The sequence below is a fragment of the Brachyistius frenatus genome, unplaced genomic scaffold (assembly GCF_029030835.1).
Source record: "Brachyistius frenatus isolate BFR_SWC_R1_liver_20210118 unplaced genomic scaffold, ASM2903083v1 Contig_253, whole genome shotgun sequence".
In the NCBI taxonomy this organism is placed as follows: domain Eukaryota; kingdom Metazoa; phylum Chordata; class Actinopteri; family Embiotocidae; genus Brachyistius; species Brachyistius frenatus.
This window is the reverse complement of record NW_027210852.1, coordinates 251,981-271,440: the sequence shown is the minus strand read 5'-3', so window position 1 is coordinate 271,440 and position 19,460 is coordinate 251,981. Positions and strand designations below refer to the sequence as shown.

The window sequence follows — 19,460 nt, the reverse complement described above, 5'->3', positions numbered from 1 at the left end:
AGCAGTATTTCCGTTTTATACTGCCCTACTTTATGTTTTTAATCAACTGTGCATCGTACCTTTATATATATATATATATATATATATATATATATATATATATATATATACGTATCTATTGTAGTCTACATTTCAGTCCTCCACATTGATTTGTAAAATATAGTTGCTACTGTTTACAGAAATATTTTAAATAGTAACATAATGATTAGTTTGTAGTATTATTGATTAAATGAGCTCGTGAAGAATAGTCACGATTCTTTCATACGTGCGAATACTACCATCACTATTTGTCTATTTTTTTTAATATTTTTTTATATTATTGTTCAAATTATTTCCTCCCACTGGGATTTTCTGTGTTATACTTTCCAACTTGACGAAGCCATTACTCCCTCCTCTCCTCCCCCACCGAGGGAAATCCGACAGGAAATACCAACTGTAGAAAACAACGTCACTTCCGGGAAACTTTTTCTGAACTACTAATATCATATTTTTAAATTAGACAAAATAAAGTTTTTATTTTAGCTGTGGTGATTTTTACATGGCTCGTCCTATCGGCCGTATGCAAATGAATTAAAACAGAGCCAACATAATGGGAAATTACCCGTATTTTATGAATGGCATTACTCACTCTATACTGTAGATGTCGCTACAATTGATTATACAGCTTCCTCGACCATAAACCATAGAAGAAAAATAACCAGGAAACGTTGCACTTCCATGAGGAACTGCAACTGGGTTTGTTGGAGCTGCCAGAAACAAACAGATGGATTTTTTTATTTTTTATTTTTAACATAGCTTTGTTTCATTTTATGGAGGATTAGGACACAGATGCTGTGAGTAATTATTGGATGTAAATCTTTCTTATTCTGTTAAATCAGGATGGAGAAGGTGATCAACTGTTTCAAGAAAAGGCCGGAGGCTGTGGCCAGGCTGGTCTGCTTCTCCTGGGCAGGTGGAGGCTCCATACACTATGCTCGCTGGGGGAACATACTCAACAGCTCTATCGAAGGTGACACATCTGGAACACCTGGGAGGGGGGGGGCATTTTTGCACTGTTAATCCCAAATTGTTTACTCCAGTATTCACTCTATTTTAGATGCACCCATTAATCTTCTGCGCAGCCTTGTTGCTGGAAATGTTTTTCCTTTTTTGGAACATGTTTTCTGTCACTTTCAGTGTTCGCTGTCAAACTTCCAGGCAGAGAGAGTCGAGCCAAGGAGTCATTCTTTCAGAGCATGCAGCAGATCGTGGATGAAGTTGTTGACGTGTTGCTGCCGGTGCTGAAGGAGAAGCCCTTTGCTCTCTTTGGCCACAGGTATGTATGGTGAGAGCCGAATAGCACCAGCTCTGCAGTTTTCTCTTTTGCATTTGTGTTCAAAATCCGTTTCTGATCTTTTTTTTAATTTTTTTTTTTTAGTTTTGGTGCCTTCACAAGCTTCGCAGTTGCAGACGCTCTGAAGAAACTTCACAGCATCGAACCGGTTCACATCTTTCTGTCCGGTGCTTCTGCACCTTATGTACGTAAACACACACAGTATCACTCGACAAAACTATCTTACATAGGCCTCTTATTGGATTCAATTTTTCTGACATTTAAGTATTTGCTGAACAAATCATTTTTAGTTGCTATGGCTACTTCGATAAGGAGGTAAACCTGTTCTCTGAGGCTGAGTTTAAATATTGGATTTTGTTTTCTTTTTAAGTATTAAATCATTGTACGATTTAACAAAACCGAACACCCACACGCTGCATTTATACCACAAATTGCCTGCCCTTAGATGAGGATTGCCTTTATTATAATACCGCCTAATAAAAATTAAAAAAAATAATAATTATTTATTTTATTTTTATCAATTCAATGCCTCAAACAACATCCAGTTTCAATATACATACATCTGTGAATATTACAATATATATTGATATAATACAACTATAAATATTGTTAAAATCCAGAGGTCATTTAAACATCTTCCTCCATAAACACCTTTGATAACATTAATGAAGAAAAGTTAAACACCTGTAAGTTTGGCCCCTTTAACACAAGACAAGGGTTGGGCGTTGATGATGTGTAACCGTGTAAACGACACGTTGTGTTTTTCTTTGTCTTTCAGTCAGAGATTCGCATCAAAGCTCCAAAGAGAAGCGAGTTGTCGGACGACGATTTTCTCAAGTGGATGACTTCGATTGGAGGAACTCCTCCTGAGCTGCTGGCGAACCCTGAAGTCCTGAAGCTCTTCCTGCCTGCCCTGAAAGCTGACCTGCACGTCGTGGAGAACTACAGGTGGGCTGGAAACCATGTTCCCGAAGTCACATTTGAAACCGAGTGAGTGTTTTCGGTGATTGGACCCGCGGCCTCTCCTGCAGGTACGACAAGCCGGACGGTCCGTTTCTCTCCTGCCCCGTCACATGTTTTGATGGAAAGGACGACATTCCTCATGACTTACAAGGTCAGTGCTTTAGTGTCCTGCAGGACCCCGTGATGGACAGGGCTGATGTGGTTGTCATGATGCTCGGTAGCAGAAATCACGGAGGTTTTTGACCCTGCAAATTCGTTTTAATTAAACAAGTTGGGAGGTGGACGGCCTGGAAGGAAAAAAAAAAAAAACAAAATATTGATTTAGTGCCAGATAGAAACGGTGCACATCGCAGAGTGCCTCAGAGTCAAGATCACACGACCTCCATCTTTGAGAACTATCCTGCAGAAAAAACGAATCTTGCTCCAAGACAACAAGCAGAGGCTGTACGTGCTCAAACAGCGAAGGGAAGAATGACTCAGTGTTCATTGTCCTAATCAATGCCCTCCTTGTATTTTGTGAACAGCTTGGAACGACATCACATCGGGAGATTTCACCGTCAGGATGTTCGATGGCTCTCATTTCTACCTGAAGGACTCCGAGAATGAAAAAATTATTTTGGACTACGTCACAAAGCACTTGGAAACAGCAGAAATGGACTATTTATAATGACGTACAATTGCTGCACAGTATCTGTGTTTTACTAATTTAGCATGGTGATTTAACTGTGTTTAAACTATCTGCCTCCTAATTGAATAAGTACAGCCCTGTTTTTTGTACTGAAACATAAACTGGTTCCTGTTCTTGACTTCTTTTAGATAAAGTCATCATCTTGTTCTCTTCTGAAAGGCACCTCTTCAGAGTTTATAATTAAAAAATCATTATTATGATGATGGTCCAAATTTACATGTAAACAAACACTATAAAATGTGTTGTTTCTCCTGCCCTGTTTTGTTTTTGGTCATGTAGTTCAGGTTTGAAAATTGATTCCACAGAAACAAAAACATTCCTGACTTTTATTTCTAAATTCTCGTTTTAAATGCATAAAGTCAAAAAAACACAATGCCTGGACAGTTGCCGGAGGAACTGTTTGCAAATTTGAGATGGTGGACATATACATACGTTACAAACTTCATTTGTGAATAAATATAATATTTCTTTATCATACATGTGATATTTTTACAATGTTTTTTTACTCTTCTAGTTTAATATTCAACCTCAAATACAGCTCTGAGAAAACACACATTCAGATTACAGATTTGGAACTGATTTTAAATCACTATAATTAAATTGCCCTTTTTATTAACTTTATCTACACAATATCTACACAGCTGGAGAAAGTTTTTTTTTTTTTTTTTTTTACATCATATTCAGGGATAAGAAATTCCTTCAGGACTGATATTTAATTTCAGGTTTACTATGAACCAGAGGAGAATAAACAGCGTGCCAATGTTCAACATGTTCTGGTGAATAACACGCCAATGTGCGCACACGGTCTGCAGCGAAGAGCAACAACAGAGGCTCCACCAGTAGCACAAAGGTTGTGAGACTATCAACGTTTTGTCTGGAAACAATGGAAAAGAAAACATTCCCTAGTCAATATTCGGAGAGTCGACGGTGCAAAGTCTGAGGTTAGATTTTGTGTCTTTGGCAGCCAGGTTGAAGGCAGCTGGAGAGAGTGGAGAGGGTGGCGGGGGGGGGGGGGGGGGATCTTGCTACATGTGGCCGTCTCGGTGGAAAGAAGAAGGAGGAGGTGGTGGCGGTTGGGGCGGCGGCTGGTCAACCCCCTGCTGAGCTGCAGGAGCGTCGGCCAGCATGAAGGAGTCGGTGGAGCGCGTGCTGATGCGGAGAGGAGCCAGGCGGCGCAGGTTGCTGGGCGTCCACGGCAGCCTCAGCTGGGCCCGCTGCGACGGAGCCACCATGCTGCTGTCGAGCTCGGCCTCCGCCAGCCAGGGAGGGATCTGCACCGGTGCCACCGGTTCCAGGTCCGGCATGAAGGCCGGGTTCTCTATTCCAGCTGGATGAAAGAAAAAAAAACAAAAAAACAATTAGAGATGACAGAGTTGGAGGGTTTTATGATGAGAGGACCAGGTGGTGGGTTTATTTTACCTCCCGCTGTGTAGGAGACTCTCATGGGGATGATTGAACTGTAGTACGGGTTGAAGCCGGACGCGTTGTTTCCTTCTGAGAACTCAAAATCTAGAAAAGAAAAAAGCTTTCATGAAGTGCTCAGTGTCCCCTGAGTGTTTACAGTTTTTTTTGTTTTTGTTTTTTTTAAAGCTGACAGACGGACACAAACCTTCATCACCATAATGGGAGCTTTTACTCCTGTCCATCGACTTTCCATTTGGCATCTGTAACAGGAAGAGGAGTCATTTAGTCTGAAACAAAAAGTGGACATCAAAGTCGTAACTCACACGTCCTGACCGTTAGGGCTGGCTAACACTTGGAATTTTTGGATATTAGTGATGATGGCAAAATTATTTCTTTTGATACATTACTTTAATAAATAACATTTGGTTTTCCTGCAAAACTCAAAAAGCTAAATCTAAGTTCTTAAATATCAAATGATGTTTCACCACAAACCACGATACAAAACATTGTATCAATAAAGTGGTAAAAAAAAAATTTTAAAAAAAAATCCAAAAAAGAAAAAATGCTAAAAGATATTATGAAGTACTTTGTAATAGAAAAAACAAGTTAACTTTAAACCGAGAACTTCAGAGAGCAAAACAAAGCATTAACCGTCCTATGAATATTAATCCAGGACAGAGAATTTAAGACTTTTAAAAAATGAAAAAACAAAAACAAATGTAGACGAGGATTTATTTAGATATTTACAAAATATGTTATAAAGCAAATATAAAACTATTCATCCAACATTGGCCCAGCAGGGACTGGCGTTCTGGGTGGATGTTCATGAAAAGACAAATTTCAAGAACTGCATCCTAAAACACATTCGTTCTCTGTGCATTGAAGTGAAATAGAAATCAGAAATGAATGTAGAAATGTCTGAGGAGGTTTTGCATTGTCTGTGCCAAACACATCTGCAAACTGCAGAAAATAAACCATTTGGTTTTTTTCATCCCATCTCACACAAGGACAGCAAGATACAGAAATAAATTCTGACGCTCTGACCTTTTGCTGCTGCTCTTTCTTTGAGTGCTTGGAAATCGTCTTCAGCGGAGCGAAGCCCATCTTTGCCGACTTGAAGGACTCCAGACGGGTCCTCATGGTTCTCTGGAAGATCTCCTGCACTTCACTCTCGTCTTTGTTGACATCGAAATGGCTGCGGCTGTACCGGTGCCGATGCTACAGACCAAAACATGAGATGCAGAAATGGAAGAGACAACAATTTGTTACTCATTCAGAAACTTTATTATCATTTTTTCTTTTATTTCTTTTTGATGAACCGCTATAAGCAGTTTTACACGAGGAGGGCAACGCTGCTTCCTACGCTGCATCTTTTTTGAGGGTACAGTAATGCGACTGAACTTGTTTACCTGTTTCCTGCCCTTGTAGAGATGCTGCTGCAGGAGGTGGTGAGTGTTGATGTCCTCTCTTTCTCTCGTACCCTTCATGGTCTGCTCGTGCATTTCTAAGCTCACCGATGGCACAGGGTCTCTTTGGCTGGGAAAACCAAGCACGTCAGCTAATTGATGCGATACCACACTGTCAAATTACACGACCAGTTTAGGCTTCTGTGATAAACAGGGTAAGATCATTTCTACTGCTTTGAAATGCTGTGAGTCGCTGGGGCCAGCAGGGTGCAGTGTCTGAACAGATCTGTTGAATTGATGGTTGTACATCAGCACTTCTCTTCTAGCTCTGGATAGTTAGTATGGTTTATATATCTCAACGTTCAAATTTAGATGTCAAATTAAAATGATGAAATGACCCCGAGTGTTTTTCAGTGAATAATAATTCAACATCAACTGAGCACATTCAGGCTTGTACACTTCAGCTCTGCTGGGATTGTGTTGTGAATCGGGCAGAAGCTCACCTCGCAGCGGACATTGCACCGCTATCCTCTGACATGTCGGCCATGATGTCAGGCATGACCTCCGAGTAGTCGACCTCGAACTTTTTCTTGAAGTCAATCAAGGTATTTTCATTGCGGATAAACTCCAGAGAGCCTCTTCGCTCTCCCTGCAACAAAGCAAGACGGGAGAACTTCTTTTAGCAGCTGCAATCACATATGTGATACAAAATATAATCAAATCCAGCAGCAAAATGTTGCCAACATGCAGTGTGATCGTCACCTCTTTCACATAGCTCATGGCATCCTGGAGGTTCAGTTTATGGAAGACTTTGAAGAGGTGGTCGCGGCTCTTCCTCACCGACGGCTTCATCAAAATTCTCGACATCCATTTCTCCTCAAAATGATTCCACCTTCGCAGCAAGAAAACAGATCGGTGCCGCTTTATTCAAACGGCCGAGAAATTTCAAATCACTTCAAATGTCTTCACATACTTGTCTCTCATGTAGTTATGTCCAATCTGTCCCGAGATGTCTTCTATGGCAACCAGCATGTGATCAAACACCTGAAGCACAAGAAGAGAAAGACTCCGTAATAACTGGACAGCAAAGCAGCTCCTGCTGGTTGTTTCTGCAAAAACTTGACAAAGTTTACCTTGTTTTGCACTTTTTCTATGATTGTGAGCTCCGACACCGCAGCTCTCTTCACTTTTAGCCAATTGACCAGAGGTTTCATCGTTATTCCCTGCGGCAGAAAGAGCGTCGATCAAAAATTTGCAAAATGAAGCTACTGTGTGATTAAGCAGCAACACATAAATGTACCTGCATACTATATTAGCTTATATATATAATATTTCGTTTTTAAGTTTGTATACACTGCTGTTTTTTTTTCAAGCCTTGAAATGTATTCCCATTTGTGCAATGTGTCTTAAGTGTTGGAACGTATTGTGTATTTTTATGTGCAGTCTCTTTTAACTTAAACTTCGCTATTTATGGCACATGCATGTATGTTTCTTAGGAATAATGTTATTTTACGTCCAAAATACAGAATTATATCGAATGCAGCAATGCTTGCCCAAGAAAAATTTCTCCTCGAGGACAATAAAGTATCGTATCATTTCGTATCGTATCGTATCGTATCGTATCGTATCGTATCGTATCGTATCGTATCGTATCGTATCGTATCGTATCGTATCGTATCGTATCGTATCGTATCGTATCGTATCGTATCGTATCGTATCGCATCGTAATTAACAAGGCAGATAAGTGGTTACCTGGATAATGACAGTGAAGTACACAACAATGAGACTCGTGCAGACCATCAGGTTCTTCTCCTTTATCTTGTTGTCATCCAGCATCGTAGCGAGGCCGTAGGCAACAGCCCCTCGCAGGCCACCGTAGCTCATGATCACTTGATCTATCAACTCCACGGGGACCAACCGGAACCTGTTCAGGATCCAGGTGAGGAAAAAGACTCCTGCAACACACACACATACTGTTTATAACACACACACACACACACACACACACGCACTTACACACACAGTCTGCATCGTGACCTTTGACATCAGATTGAGTTTCGCTCAAAGCTGACAGCAGACGACAAAATCTCACCAATGAATCTATATATGAAGATGAAGAAGAGCGTGAGGAGGATGAAGCCAGTGTTCCAGACCCAGATTGTCTTATCGATGGCGGAGATGCCGAGGAAAACAAAGATGATGGTTTCCGATCCGTTGGCAAAAACCTTCATGACGTATCTGACCGTGCTGACGGAGTTCTCGTCCATGTTGGCGTTGATGTACTTCTGGCAGCACATCCCGCAGAAGAGGATCCTACAGAGCAGAAACACACCAATAAGCTCGGACACGGACACAGAAACAAACGAGATGTCTTTCACGGATTACTGACGACAGGATGGCAGACAGGGAGAGCATCTCGGCGGTCAGGTAGGCGAGGTATCCCAGGACGAACACGAAGCCGGGCTCAATGATCTGGATTTTTTTGGTGCATTTGGTTATAAGAGAGATCAGCAGGCCGAACACAAAGCCCACAAGAGAACCGCCGAATGCCACCACAAAGAAGGAAACTGTCGAGAGAGAGAGAGAAAGGCAACAAAAAGTAATCCAACATTACTCTGGTTAATGTTATTTTTGAAGCCTGATGTAAAAATACCTGCATCCATACTGCAGCTCTAAAATCAAACCCAAGCCGTGTCCAGGAGCTGTTACACTACACGCATATTTACATTCTTCCTTGTTATAATAATGAGTAAACAAATGTCACATCTTACTTATTCCTTTAATGATCTCCACGGCATCAATTTGGGATCCTCCCAGCGACACAAAAGAATCAAACACATTGAAGAGCACCTGAGAGAAGACGGAGAAAATAAATAAGAAATGCTTTCTTCTTGTTTGTTAGCTAGATAATTTCGTTTTGTTTTGGGAATACAATTTCAGATTTTTTTTTTTGGGCCTTTCTGTTTACAAAGAAAAATAAAAACTATCCTGTTTTTAAATTGCCTTAGAACAGCATTTATTTCCCTTAGTTCACAGAGCTCAGACATACAGCTGGGGATCACACCTTTACCGTTACATGAGACCAATTAGGGTAAAAACATTATCATTTCCATGTAGAATGAAAGAAGGACTGCCAACAAGACAGTACTGTGCAGATATTTTTTTCATATTTTGGGGCTCATTATTACCCAGCACCGTTCTTTGAGTCTAAAACACATTATTAGAAAGGTTTTTAAAAACTAAAGGTAATTCCTTTTTATTCCCATCCACTCCTCAATGCACTTTCAGCAGTGAATAAAGTGGAATTTTGTGATTCAAAGAAAAACCTCTGTTGAGATCAACCACCTCAAAAAGCACATCAAATGACCGGAGATGGTTTAGTTCAGGCAAGGAGACGAGACCTCAGTCTACAGGTTCTTACTTTGAAGTGCAGAATATTTGAATTCTCTACACCTCATATGGTTCGAGCGCTTTTTTTCCTCGGACGGATGTCTCAGAAAACCCGGAAACTGTGTGCTGTTGTAGCATACGAACCACTGTCACGCCGTCGTTGAGCAGCGACTCTCCAAACACCATGATGAAGAGGACTTCATTGACGTGGACTTGCTCGAACACGGCAATGACAGCTACGGGGTCTACGGCCGCGATCAGACTGCCGAAAAGAAGATATTGCAGCAGACCGATGTCCAGGTCACCTACAGCAGGAGATACATGAAATCTGGCTTTTATTAATCTATCTCTTTGGGTCACACTCAAATATTTGAATGAACTGCCGTTAAATTTGGTACCAGCATTCATTATTATTAGTTGTATCACCACCTCAAACCTCTCTCCGGTCTCTCTCATCAAATAAGAAGTTTCTCACCCTTATTAGGTGGTTTTAAAGTCTGACAATGGTCATTTTTTTTTTGTTGTGGTTGTTTTTTTGTTTTATTTATTTACAATTTAACACCATTTAAAACCTGTCTGTGATATAGCTATAAAACTGTGACTGCAGCACTTTGATATTGAAGAAAACTTTAAAACTTGATGATTCCCAGTGAAGTTCTGGAGTTCTGTGGAGTACCTTTCGTTCTACGATTTTTATGCCTCAGTGAGTCTTAATGCTTCGAGGGAATTTCATTAAATTTGGCAACAAATTTTCACTTCGTCCCGAGAATGAACTGATTAGATTTTGGGGGTCAAAGGTTAAGTCCCATTCTCGTGAGGAATTCCTCAAGTTAATTTCTTTGCACTTGGCACAAATGTTCACTTGGACAAAATAAGGAACTTATTAAGTTTTGGAGGTCAAAGGTCACTGTGACTTCACGTTTGTTCCATTCATCCTATTCTTGTGAACATGATATCTAAGGAATACTTTAAGGGAATTTCTTCAAATTTGGCAAAGACGTTCACTGGGACTCAGGGACGGACCAGTAAGAGTTTGGTGGCCAAAGGTCAAAGGGCATCTCACTAGTCCCTCCCCTCATGGACACTCCTGTACACAGGTAGTTTACATTGTCATTTTCAGTAATTCCTTTCTCTGTTTTACAGCCCACCACACATATCCTCTTAAAAGCAGAAAGTACTTCCTTGGTCTGAATATCCCAGAGTGTGATTGACCTTTTTCTCTGTGGGTGTTTAAGTGGCAGGAAGTGAAAGGAAATGAACTGGAAAGCCTCTTTTACCCATGGCTCCTCCCTTGTGACACCCCCACAGCGAAAGCCCCAAGCTGGCGGCGTTCCAGCAGGTCCCGATGACGGCGTAGACCAGGATGGCCCCCATGTTGCTGAAGAAGAGCTTGTTTGGCATGGCGTAGCCGGCGTCCAGGATGACTTGAGGCAACAGGAAGAAGAAGAACACTGTCGGGGTCAGCGTGAAGGTCTGCTTCCCGTCTGCACCCCAGATAATCCCACCCAAAATGAAACCGAAGCAGATGAGCAGGGCGCTCTCGGGGATGATATTGGTCACATGGTGGTTGGCCTCGATGACTGAGAAGAGAAGAGAAAAAAAAATTATGTAACGGGTTTCTCCAGCGGGTTCCTGAACTTGTAGATTTATAATAACCCATACAACTAAATTCTCTGCCTGCTTTCCAGTTGGCATTGGCAACATTTTAAACTCACATTGCATTGTAACTAAACCATAAATCTAAAACTCCTTTGATGTGTAATGATCAATTGTCACACTGGTTTAAGAAACGTTTTGTTCTGGGCATATCATTAACTGGCATGTGGGGACATGTGAAATTTGAAAGACTTTGCTTGGGGTGACTGGACTTAATGGACTGACAAAGTGTCAATTAAATGTATTCTTGACATTACACACACCTCAGAAATTTTTATTTCTTTTTCCACAACATGGGGCTACACTTTTGTTATGCTAACATTTTCCATTTAAAAATAGTTGAACATAAAGTTAAAGGAATTAGTGTGCAGTATTTTTGTTGTTGCTCTGTTTATATATGTTTAAGTGTGTGGAGCCCAAAGAATTCATTTTAATCCGAGATGATCCTTTCAGCACCTTAGATAACTTCAGAATTCAATATAATGAATTACCACCTGCTTACATTTAGCGGGAGTTTTGTTCTTTTGAGTGCACAAAGTTTTAAGATCAAATGTTATACATTGAAATGATTCTAGAAAGTGTAAACTTCTTGCCAATCACAGTGCAAATGTGCAAAAAAAAGCTAAGAACAGAAGAAACTCCTCTGTCCTCTGGAACAGCATGCCACTTTGATAACAGGCTGCCACGATTTGTTACATGTTGGAGTCATATCGCAGTCAAATTTCTGTATTTGTGCTTTTTATTTTTTGTGTTGCTTCTCACTGGATTGAAATTGGCGCAATTTCTGTGCAATTTCCAGTGTATGTGATATTTTTGAATCAAAACATGACGGCAGTAGTTAAGTCAATCGTTTATGTCACCAGCTGATCAAACCACATGTGCACAGTCCTGATGAAGCAGATCAGCTGCATGACGACTTGAGCATTAAACATTTGTCTAAAATAGTAGTTAGACATGAATATTTAATTTTATGAAAAAACACTTAAAAGATTTAAAAGAACTAAAGTTTTCCATGTCTTGAAAAAAAAAATAAAGGTAAAAATATGTTAAAGTTCTCCCTTCTTTCACAGAAAGTTTCATAAAAGACATTTTGAGAAAGCTTTGCATTGAAAGTCAATCATGCGTATGCTTACATGTGGTAAGAGTTCCCCAGTGTTTGACAAGAGGGCAAAGCTGTATTTAACTTACCTCAAGTTAAAAATAGCTCATTATTATCTTCTTCGACAAAAGAATTTGTTCGACTGCAACATTGACAAACAAACTGATATAACTTTAACATACTGACATTTCCTGACTTCTCGTCTCACCTCATATCATCACTAGTCAATTGTAATCCATATCTATCATCTTACAAACAAACATAACACTTTTTCCAGCGCATTCACACCCGGCAATTTGTGTTACGTACCTAATTTACCCAAAAAAGCCACCAATATCCATAATGCAACTTGATAAGGGGTCTCCACATGGTGCCACTTAAAGGTCACCACGGGTATTCCTGAGATGCCGGACTCGTGGCCGTGTTCAGGCTGACTGAAGTTCGATCTCGGCTGTGACGACTTCACGTGGGACTCCTGATGCGTCAGCGCCGCTTCACCCATCACAGAGGAGACGAAGCAGATCAGAAGCACTGACCCCAACAGCCAGAGGCGCATGTATCCACAGCGTTGCATTTGGTCGAATATATAAAAACAAATAGAAAAAGAGAAGCCACACTCCAAAAGAGAGAAACGTCCTTCGTCTTGTGCCCGAACAACATCAGATGTCAAGGAGGTAAAACGGTCTGTACCAAGGCCAGACTCTGCTGCTGGACAGTGTGTTGCACTTCTTATCCCTTAATTTTTTGTTGAACTTCCTCTGTCTTACTCACTTCTGTTTACTATCACTATCTTTTCACGACTCAGTCTCCTCTAGTGTTCCATCTTTCCTTCCCCGTCTCTGACTTTTGTATCCTCCCACAGTTTGTGGTCAGCGGTGAATTCAGAAGTGCACAAAATCCTGGACTCGGCCTTTTATATGTACGACATCTCCTCTGTGGTCAAGGTTGTGTGTGACTGTGTGAATTAGGGTGGAGAACTAAAAAAAAGGGGGAAGTGACTGCAAAAAAAAAAAAAAAAACGTGGTTATCCAGTCACACTTGAAACATTCATCAGTCACTGCTTTGTTGGTGATCTCTGGTCCTTAACGCATCCATTCAACACAATTTGTACGTGTGTGTGTGTGTGTGTGTGTAAACATTGCCACTGGCTTCATACCTCAGTAATGATTGACACTGATGTTTCTCAATCTTGGTTAAAGACTCTCTTGAGATGTGAGAAATGAGAAAGCTGTCTTCTACCGTTTACCATATAAACTGCTACTATTCAAACATGGAGCGATGACTCCGTTAACAAGCTTATTGCTTTGTTTTGATTTTAAATTTTGGACATTAGTTATATGATTAAATATCTAGCATTTATAAAAAAGTGTCACTGTCTGGTGATATTCATATATTTGTCAAAAGTTTAGTTTGTATAAATAAAAAATGACACGTTTATACATGTTCGGAGAAATGTTAACAGTTTGTAAAGTATATATATATATATATATATATATATATATATATATATATATATATATATATATATATCTGTCTGTGCCACAGAGCTCTATTGTCCCAAAAACTTAAACTAGAATCACAGACTCGTGGTTTTATGCCTCCGCCAACCAGTCAAGTTGCAGTTCACATCCACATCTGTCCGGACTTTCTGAAGACCTTTGACCTTTGAAAATGTCCTGTTTGGTGAGGCCACAAAAACCTGTCTGGTGAGGCTACAGTGACCTTTGACCTTAGACCACCAAAGTCTAAGATTCTCTTTGAGTCTACTTATTATGACAAATCTTTAAAAAAAAAAAATCCTTAAGGAGTTCAAGAGATATTGTGTTCACAAGAATGAGAGCGACGGAGGTGACGGATATAAAGTCATAGTAACCTTGACCTTTGACCTGTTCACTTCAGGTCATCCTGGAGTCCAAGCAAAGGTTTGTGCCAAATTCGAGGACATTTCCCCAAGGTGTTCCTGAGATATCGCGTTCACAAGCCTGGGATGGACAAACGGATGGACAGATGGACGACCCAAGGCATAAAACCACATTAATGAGCCTCTAATCTGCACTGAGTGGCACTTCAGTTTATTTTCAGTCAATCACACTTACACCATCCTGCTGTCATTAATTTTCACTAGAGTACTGCACTCAAAGTGTATAAATCCATGGATGAAAATAGTTAATAAAAAATACATTATTTACTGATTTTTGACCTGAAAAACAGCAGCTTGCTGTTTCAGGAGATTAAAGCCTTTGAAAATCGATATTTCTGAGTCATTGATTCTCCGGTAAGAACTAAATGTCTTGGGGCTGAAAGCCTCAGACACGTACTTCTATACGTACGCACTAGAAAACATGATAATGATCTCCCAACAGCTGGAAGAGGAGCTGCTTTGTTTTGTTGTGTTTGAGAGCTGCTAGGGGTTGGCTCCAAAAAAAAAAAAAAAGATGGCCACGGCCAAAATGCCAGATTTAAGGCAGGTTGCCACTTTGCCTTAACATCTTGCTGTTTTTTTTTTTTTTAAATTTGATTCATTGCCGGTATAAAAATCCTCAAAGCCTCATCTTTTAAAAGACAATTACACCAAGCTGTATTTTACTCCCCTGAGCAGTGATTCACTGAACTTGTTACGTTATGACTGGATGTTTTCTTTAGCCAACAGTCCCGTCTTGTTTGAGCAGGACAAGGGACAATAGCCTCATTGGTGAGATGGACTGGTTTGATGATGTGATAGCACTCAGACAGGTGTGAGACACCCCTGTTTGCGCCAGCAACAAAAACATCAGATATATTATTCGGGAAAGGCAGCTAGTTATTTTAGTGTGGAGTTAATCAAATGTTACTTAATTACGAATGTTCGACCAGTTACATAATTTAAAGATCATTTCAAGTTCGTTGTGCTTTTTAACGCTATAAATCTTCTTCATAAGAACTGCCAAGTCTGCACAGTCAAGCATGAAGCCTTATTAACAAATTAACTAATAAATCCTGCTGAACGGTGGCTGGGCTTTAACTTAAACCTTTCAATCATTGTGAAACGGCCACAGCTCTGTGTACACTGTGGAGAGAGGTCAACTTCACGGTGAAAACAGGAGGTCAGATAAAAGCTATTGTCACACAGGGAGGTAGAAAAGCTCCAGCTTCACAATGATGTTGCGTGTCATGTGAAGCTGCTGAGGCAAATCTATCTTCGCTCAATCGAATGTGTCATTTTCAAAAGTCATAAAACTTTGCACTCAGTACTCACCTGATGTTTTTTTTGTTTTTGTCTGTGATCAATCGAAAATCTGAGGTCAAATGAGTTAAACAGTAAAACAAACCTGAATTTCAACATCAGCAGCATCATAGGCAAGTAGACAGAGAAGATCAACACAGAGCGACAGTAAATGTTCAACAGAAAAAGTTGAAATAACTGATATTAACCTGTTGAGAAGTGGAATAATTCCACTTTGTTTACATAAAATGCTTCCAGATATTCAAGTATAAGGAAGTTTTCCAGCCAATCACAGTCAACCTGCATTTATTGTCCATTGTCCTTCAATCAGCACCAAGCACAGGGACTTTGAGAAGTGAGACGGATGAAAGAAAGCACACATTGTAAATCTGTAAAGAGGAAACATGATCTGAAGAAAATTGAGGCCATTGTGAGCACTTGAGAGAACCGAAATGAGTAAAGTATAACGTCATCAGCGTTTATATTTTTGGTGTTTGGTTCACGTAAGATTTCTCTGCTGAACTTCAATTGTTTCAATCAATTCATAAGAAGTGTATATATACATTATAGAAACATATTTAACAAACATATTGAGAAGTATATTTATACATAAATAGACATATTTATATATAGTTAAGTTATTAGTAGTAGTAATAGTACGGTTATTACATTACAGGTTAGGTAATTAAAGTTATGTGGAAACATATTTAAAGTTACACACATGCTCATAGTTTCCTGCCGCAGCACACATTTGTTACAAGCCAGTAATAATTAATCAGTTTAATGCAGCGGGCTTAACTGTAACACTTCAGGGATGTCCCCTAATTCTCATGTAAATATTTGTTTTCTCAACAGCCGGTACTCTTTCTGATGTTTTTGTTCAAGGGATTTAAAGTGTAAACTCTCCAAATTGCCTCGCGGTAGTGTGGGAATTTTGAAAAATTACGGGTTATTGTTGATTTTTTTTAACTCAAGAAACTTTTATAAAAAAAGTATATACAGCGTTGTACTTTCAAAAAAAAATTTAGATTTAAATAAATTGGGTTGAGTTAACTTTAAAGTGTTTAAGCTCGCCAACTCACAAAATTTGGGGATATTTCTTTCTGCAAGACTGCAAAACAAAGATTTCAAAACATTAACACCATTTATTTCTATTTTAAATAATAACCTCGCCTAAAGTGACCTAAAAGTCACCTCTCCCCAGCACTCCAGCTACAATAACCAACATGAGTCATCGGATTGTGTCCAATTTCACTGTTTCATCCACAGAGTCACTTTCTGCATCATAATATACAGACAGCCACAGTCCCATATTTATGTCAGCGGAGGTGCACACAAACACGCATACGCGCACACACACACACACACACACACACACACACACACACACACACACACACACATTGACTCATTCGTGGTCATTCATTTACATTGTCCACACTGCTGCAACCTATTTGCATTTGTTATGTATACAAGAATTGCTAATGACAATGTTTTGTGATCGCAACAGGACAAGACAAGTAGGCTACTTCATCAGGTGTGATATTCAGCAGAGGTCAGGCTCTCTTTAAGCTCCTGTTTTACGTGTATTTAGTCCAGATTCAATCCAAGCATTTAAACCCCAAATACAGGCATCTTAGACACCATGTAGGCTGACAGTGGCTGAGGGGTTTTATTACTTTAATCTTTGTATATACCATGAGATGACAGAGATTTGTCTACCTGTGGAGATTTTGCTACAAGAAGCTCAGAGTATCAGTCTGACGTTTCTGTTGTACCAGACTACTCCAAGCTGTGGAAATAATCAATAAACAATCTTAACTGTATTGTATTTACAAGACTTTTGCAGTATTGTATAATAAAATACTTAATTTGATATTTTGTTAAAGGAGTATTTCACTTTTTTGCAAAGCATTTGATAAGAAGATCAATACAGCTCTAATTTCTGCTCGATAAATATGTAGCTCACAAATTAACATTATATATCGTTTGTTTAATTTAAAACACATTAACTTCTCTGCTGGTTGCCTGGCAACTACACCAGCCTTGAAACTTGTTGCTTTGACGGTTTTTGAACAGATTAAACAAACAAAATATATAATGTGGTAATTAGACAAAATTTAGTTCGGTGTACCTAACAAAGTCGTAACTAACTGTATGATCAGCTTTTAAAATATGATGTACAACGTATTTTAGAGATTAATCTACCCAAAGTAGGAATGAGTATCACCATAGTCACCAGTACAACTTCAAAATGCTGCTTTCAGGTTAATGTGGTAGGCCAATCATAAAGTATGATAAGATAACACTTATAATTTTCTTTGGATAAATGATTTGAATAAATTCTGCTCAAAGGAGAATTGTTGGGTTTTTCTATAACACTATCAGGTCTTGACATTACTATGTAAAAGGCCCTGAGATGATGTGTGTTATGATTTGGTGCAATAAATAAAATTGAATTGAATTGAAATACTGTAAGCACTTAAATCAGAAGTGTTAGTTCTGTACTCCACTTACTGACAGAGATAAATAAGAGTATTCACGATGTCAGCTTGGGCTGAGAGATTTGTTTTACGATATTATTAAACAACAAAAATAAATGTTATCTGCAGCCCTTAAATATACTATTAGAAATCTCTTTCTAAAGCACTGAGCTGCTTTTGATACCCGACAGTCAGGACAGTTCAGCCCTCCATGGACTTGGGACTCACTGAGTTTGCAGATCCAGCAGACCAGGATCCACAGGGCAACCAGGTATGGAGTGGAGACATGGTCCCACTTCCAAGTCACAATAGGCAAGGTGGTGATGGGCTCCCCTCCATGACCGCCATCGGCATGACCACCCGCCCCGTTCCCGGTGCCCGAATCCGAGCTCGAGGTGTCCTCATGACCAGTGTCGGTTGAAGTTTCGGGATGTGTGTCCTGAGCCAGACTCGGGCCTCTGGACACCATCAGCAACACGCAGAGAAAAAGTGCAAATTGCCAAGTAGTTGCCATGTTTTAGAAAAATGTTTCACAAACTCTCAGGCAGCTGTTAGTTAGGCCATCAGCTCAAGTGCTCGGGTCAGCCTCAGACTGAAGCCTCATCTCTCATTTCTTTCCTTCCCACTCAGGTCTCCTTTACTTTGTTCCTACATGCGTCCACATCTTTATCTGTCCAGAGCATGCTGGCATCCTCTCTGCTCTCTGGTCTCTCAAGGATGCAGCATTTTAAAGCAGGTGAAACTCGGCCCATCCTGATGCTCTTCTGTCGCCTCCCACTTCGTACCCGGACCAGCGAGTTCTCCCACTTTACTCAATGAAAGATTTTATGCTCTTGTCATTTATTAACGCTGCGAATGCTCTGAGTTTCTTTTCACTAATCTTAAACATCTCAGATGGAGTCAATAAAAATATTTTCAAAACACTTCCTTCTTCGCATACTCTGTAAGTCCTATTGTAACCTTGTATCAAAAGATTTTTTTTTTTGATGCGATTATAAATTACACAGGTTGATATGAGCATGGTTCATGCTGGAATGGTTTATCCACTTAAAGGATAATTAAACTTTTTACTGGCAGTAATTTGGCCATCATTCATATTATACAAACAACTAGATGGGTATTATGTAAAAGAGTGGATGTCAGCCGAACCACAGAGGAGTTAAATCTGAAACTGCACTTTCATGGAACTACTTTTTCAGGAACTAAAAGATTCCTTCAGCCCATTGATTTTTAGGGAAACTATTTTAATTTTTTTTTTCCTGGCTTAAAAAAATGAAGTAAGGTGTCTTCATTCAGTTGAAGAGCCCTTTCTTGTATCATTGTCTGCATGTAACGATGAGTTTGAAGGTGGTTTGACCCGTTCGTCTCATTTATCAGAAAGGAGCACCCTCACTCCCATCCTCCCCCTCCCCGACACGCTGCACAACAGTGCAATGTTGAGCCTTCATTGCCACTATACATGTGTGTTTAGGTGACAGAAACCGGGAAATGAGCCCTTATTGGACGTGCGGTTTCTTTTCCACGAGTCGTTACTCAAGTTTTACCTCCTGGTCGAATAAAATTCCTTTAGTTACAATTTAAACAGCTATATAAGCCAATCTAAACAGCCATATTCTTATAGGCTAAACCTCTGAATACTTCATTCATTCTCTCACTGTGGGTAAATAAGGGCATATAGAAACCATAAATCCAGCAGTTTACAAAAAACTTAACTACTTTTAATTCAGAAATGAGATCTTTGGTGTATTAGCCTTCAAGTCAAAACAAACTGAAATTAAATTGATGGCCTTCAGTCTGACATAGCCTCTGGATTCATAAGACAATGTCAAAAGTTTG

The 19,460-nt window shown here is 39.7% G+C and overlaps 2 protein-coding genes across 3 annotated transcripts; one reads left to right on the top strand and one right to left on the bottom strand.

Moving 5' to 3' along the window:
* The first annotated feature begins 878 nt into the window (after positions 1 to 878).
* olah (oleoyl-ACP hydrolase) lies at positions 879 to 3,461 on the top strand. 2 transcript variants are annotated; one of them, XM_069720901.1, is made up of 6 exons: positions 879 to 1,009; positions 1,177 to 1,315; positions 1,418 to 1,517; positions 2,112 to 2,281; positions 2,365 to 2,447; positions 2,821 to 3,461. In XM_069720901.1, the coding sequence occupies exons 1-6, from the start codon at positions 880 to 882 to the stop codon at positions 2,961 to 2,963; spliced, it is 765 nt and encodes a 254-aa protein (XP_069577002.1). In that variant the 5' UTR covers position 879; the 3' UTR covers positions 2,964 to 3,461. The 2 variants fall into 2 exon arrangements, with proteins under 2 accessions (XP_069577002.1, XP_069577001.1); XM_069720900.1 differs by having other exon boundaries at positions 1,177 to 1,324.
* Positions 3,297 to 18,314, bottom strand: LOC138634188 (sodium/hydrogen exchanger 3-like). Its single transcript, XM_069720879.1, has 16 exons — positions 17,853 to 18,314; positions 10,462 to 10,764; positions 9,329 to 9,489; positions 8,566 to 8,644; positions 8,184 to 8,361; positions 7,887 to 8,107; positions 7,547 to 7,749; positions 6,928 to 7,017; positions 6,768 to 6,838; positions 6,557 to 6,686; positions 6,298 to 6,443; positions 5,798 to 5,924; positions 5,433 to 5,606; positions 4,594 to 4,648; positions 4,404 to 4,493; positions 3,297 to 4,311 (listed from the first exon to the last, which is right to left on the bottom strand). The coding sequence occupies exons 1-16, from the start codon at positions 18,136 to 18,138 to the stop codon at positions 4,010 to 4,012; spliced, it is 2,616 nt and encodes an 871-aa protein (XP_069576980.1). The 5' UTR covers positions 18,139 to 18,314; the 3' UTR covers positions 3,297 to 4,009.
* Between the last annotated feature and the right edge of the window lie 1,146 nt (positions 18,315 to 19,460).

Coding starts and splice junctions, on each gene's coding strand:
- olah (XM_069720900.1), top strand. CDS start 880: ATGGAGAAGGTGATCAACTGTTTCAAGAAAAGGCCGGAGGCTGTGGCC. Junction 1,518..2,111: donor CCGGTGCTTCTGCACCTTAT/GTACGTAAACAC, acceptor TTTGTCTTTCAG/TCAGAGATTCGCATCAAAGC. Junction 2,282..2,364: donor CACGTCGTGGAGAACTACAG/GTGGGCTGGAAA, acceptor CCTCTCCTGCAG/GTACGACAAGCCGGACGGTC.
- LOC138634188 (XM_069720879.1), bottom strand. CDS start 18,138: ATGGCAACTACTTGGCAATTTGCACTTTTTCTCTGCGTGTTGCTGATG. Junction 10,765..17,852: donor CTGCTGGATCTGCAAACTCA/GTGAGTCCCAAG, acceptor TTCTCTTCTCAG/TCATCGAGGCCAACCACCAT. Junction 5,925..6,297: donor GGTGCAATGTCCGCTGCGAG/GTGAGCTTCTGC, acceptor TGGTTTTCCCAG/CCAAAGAGACCCTGTGCCAT.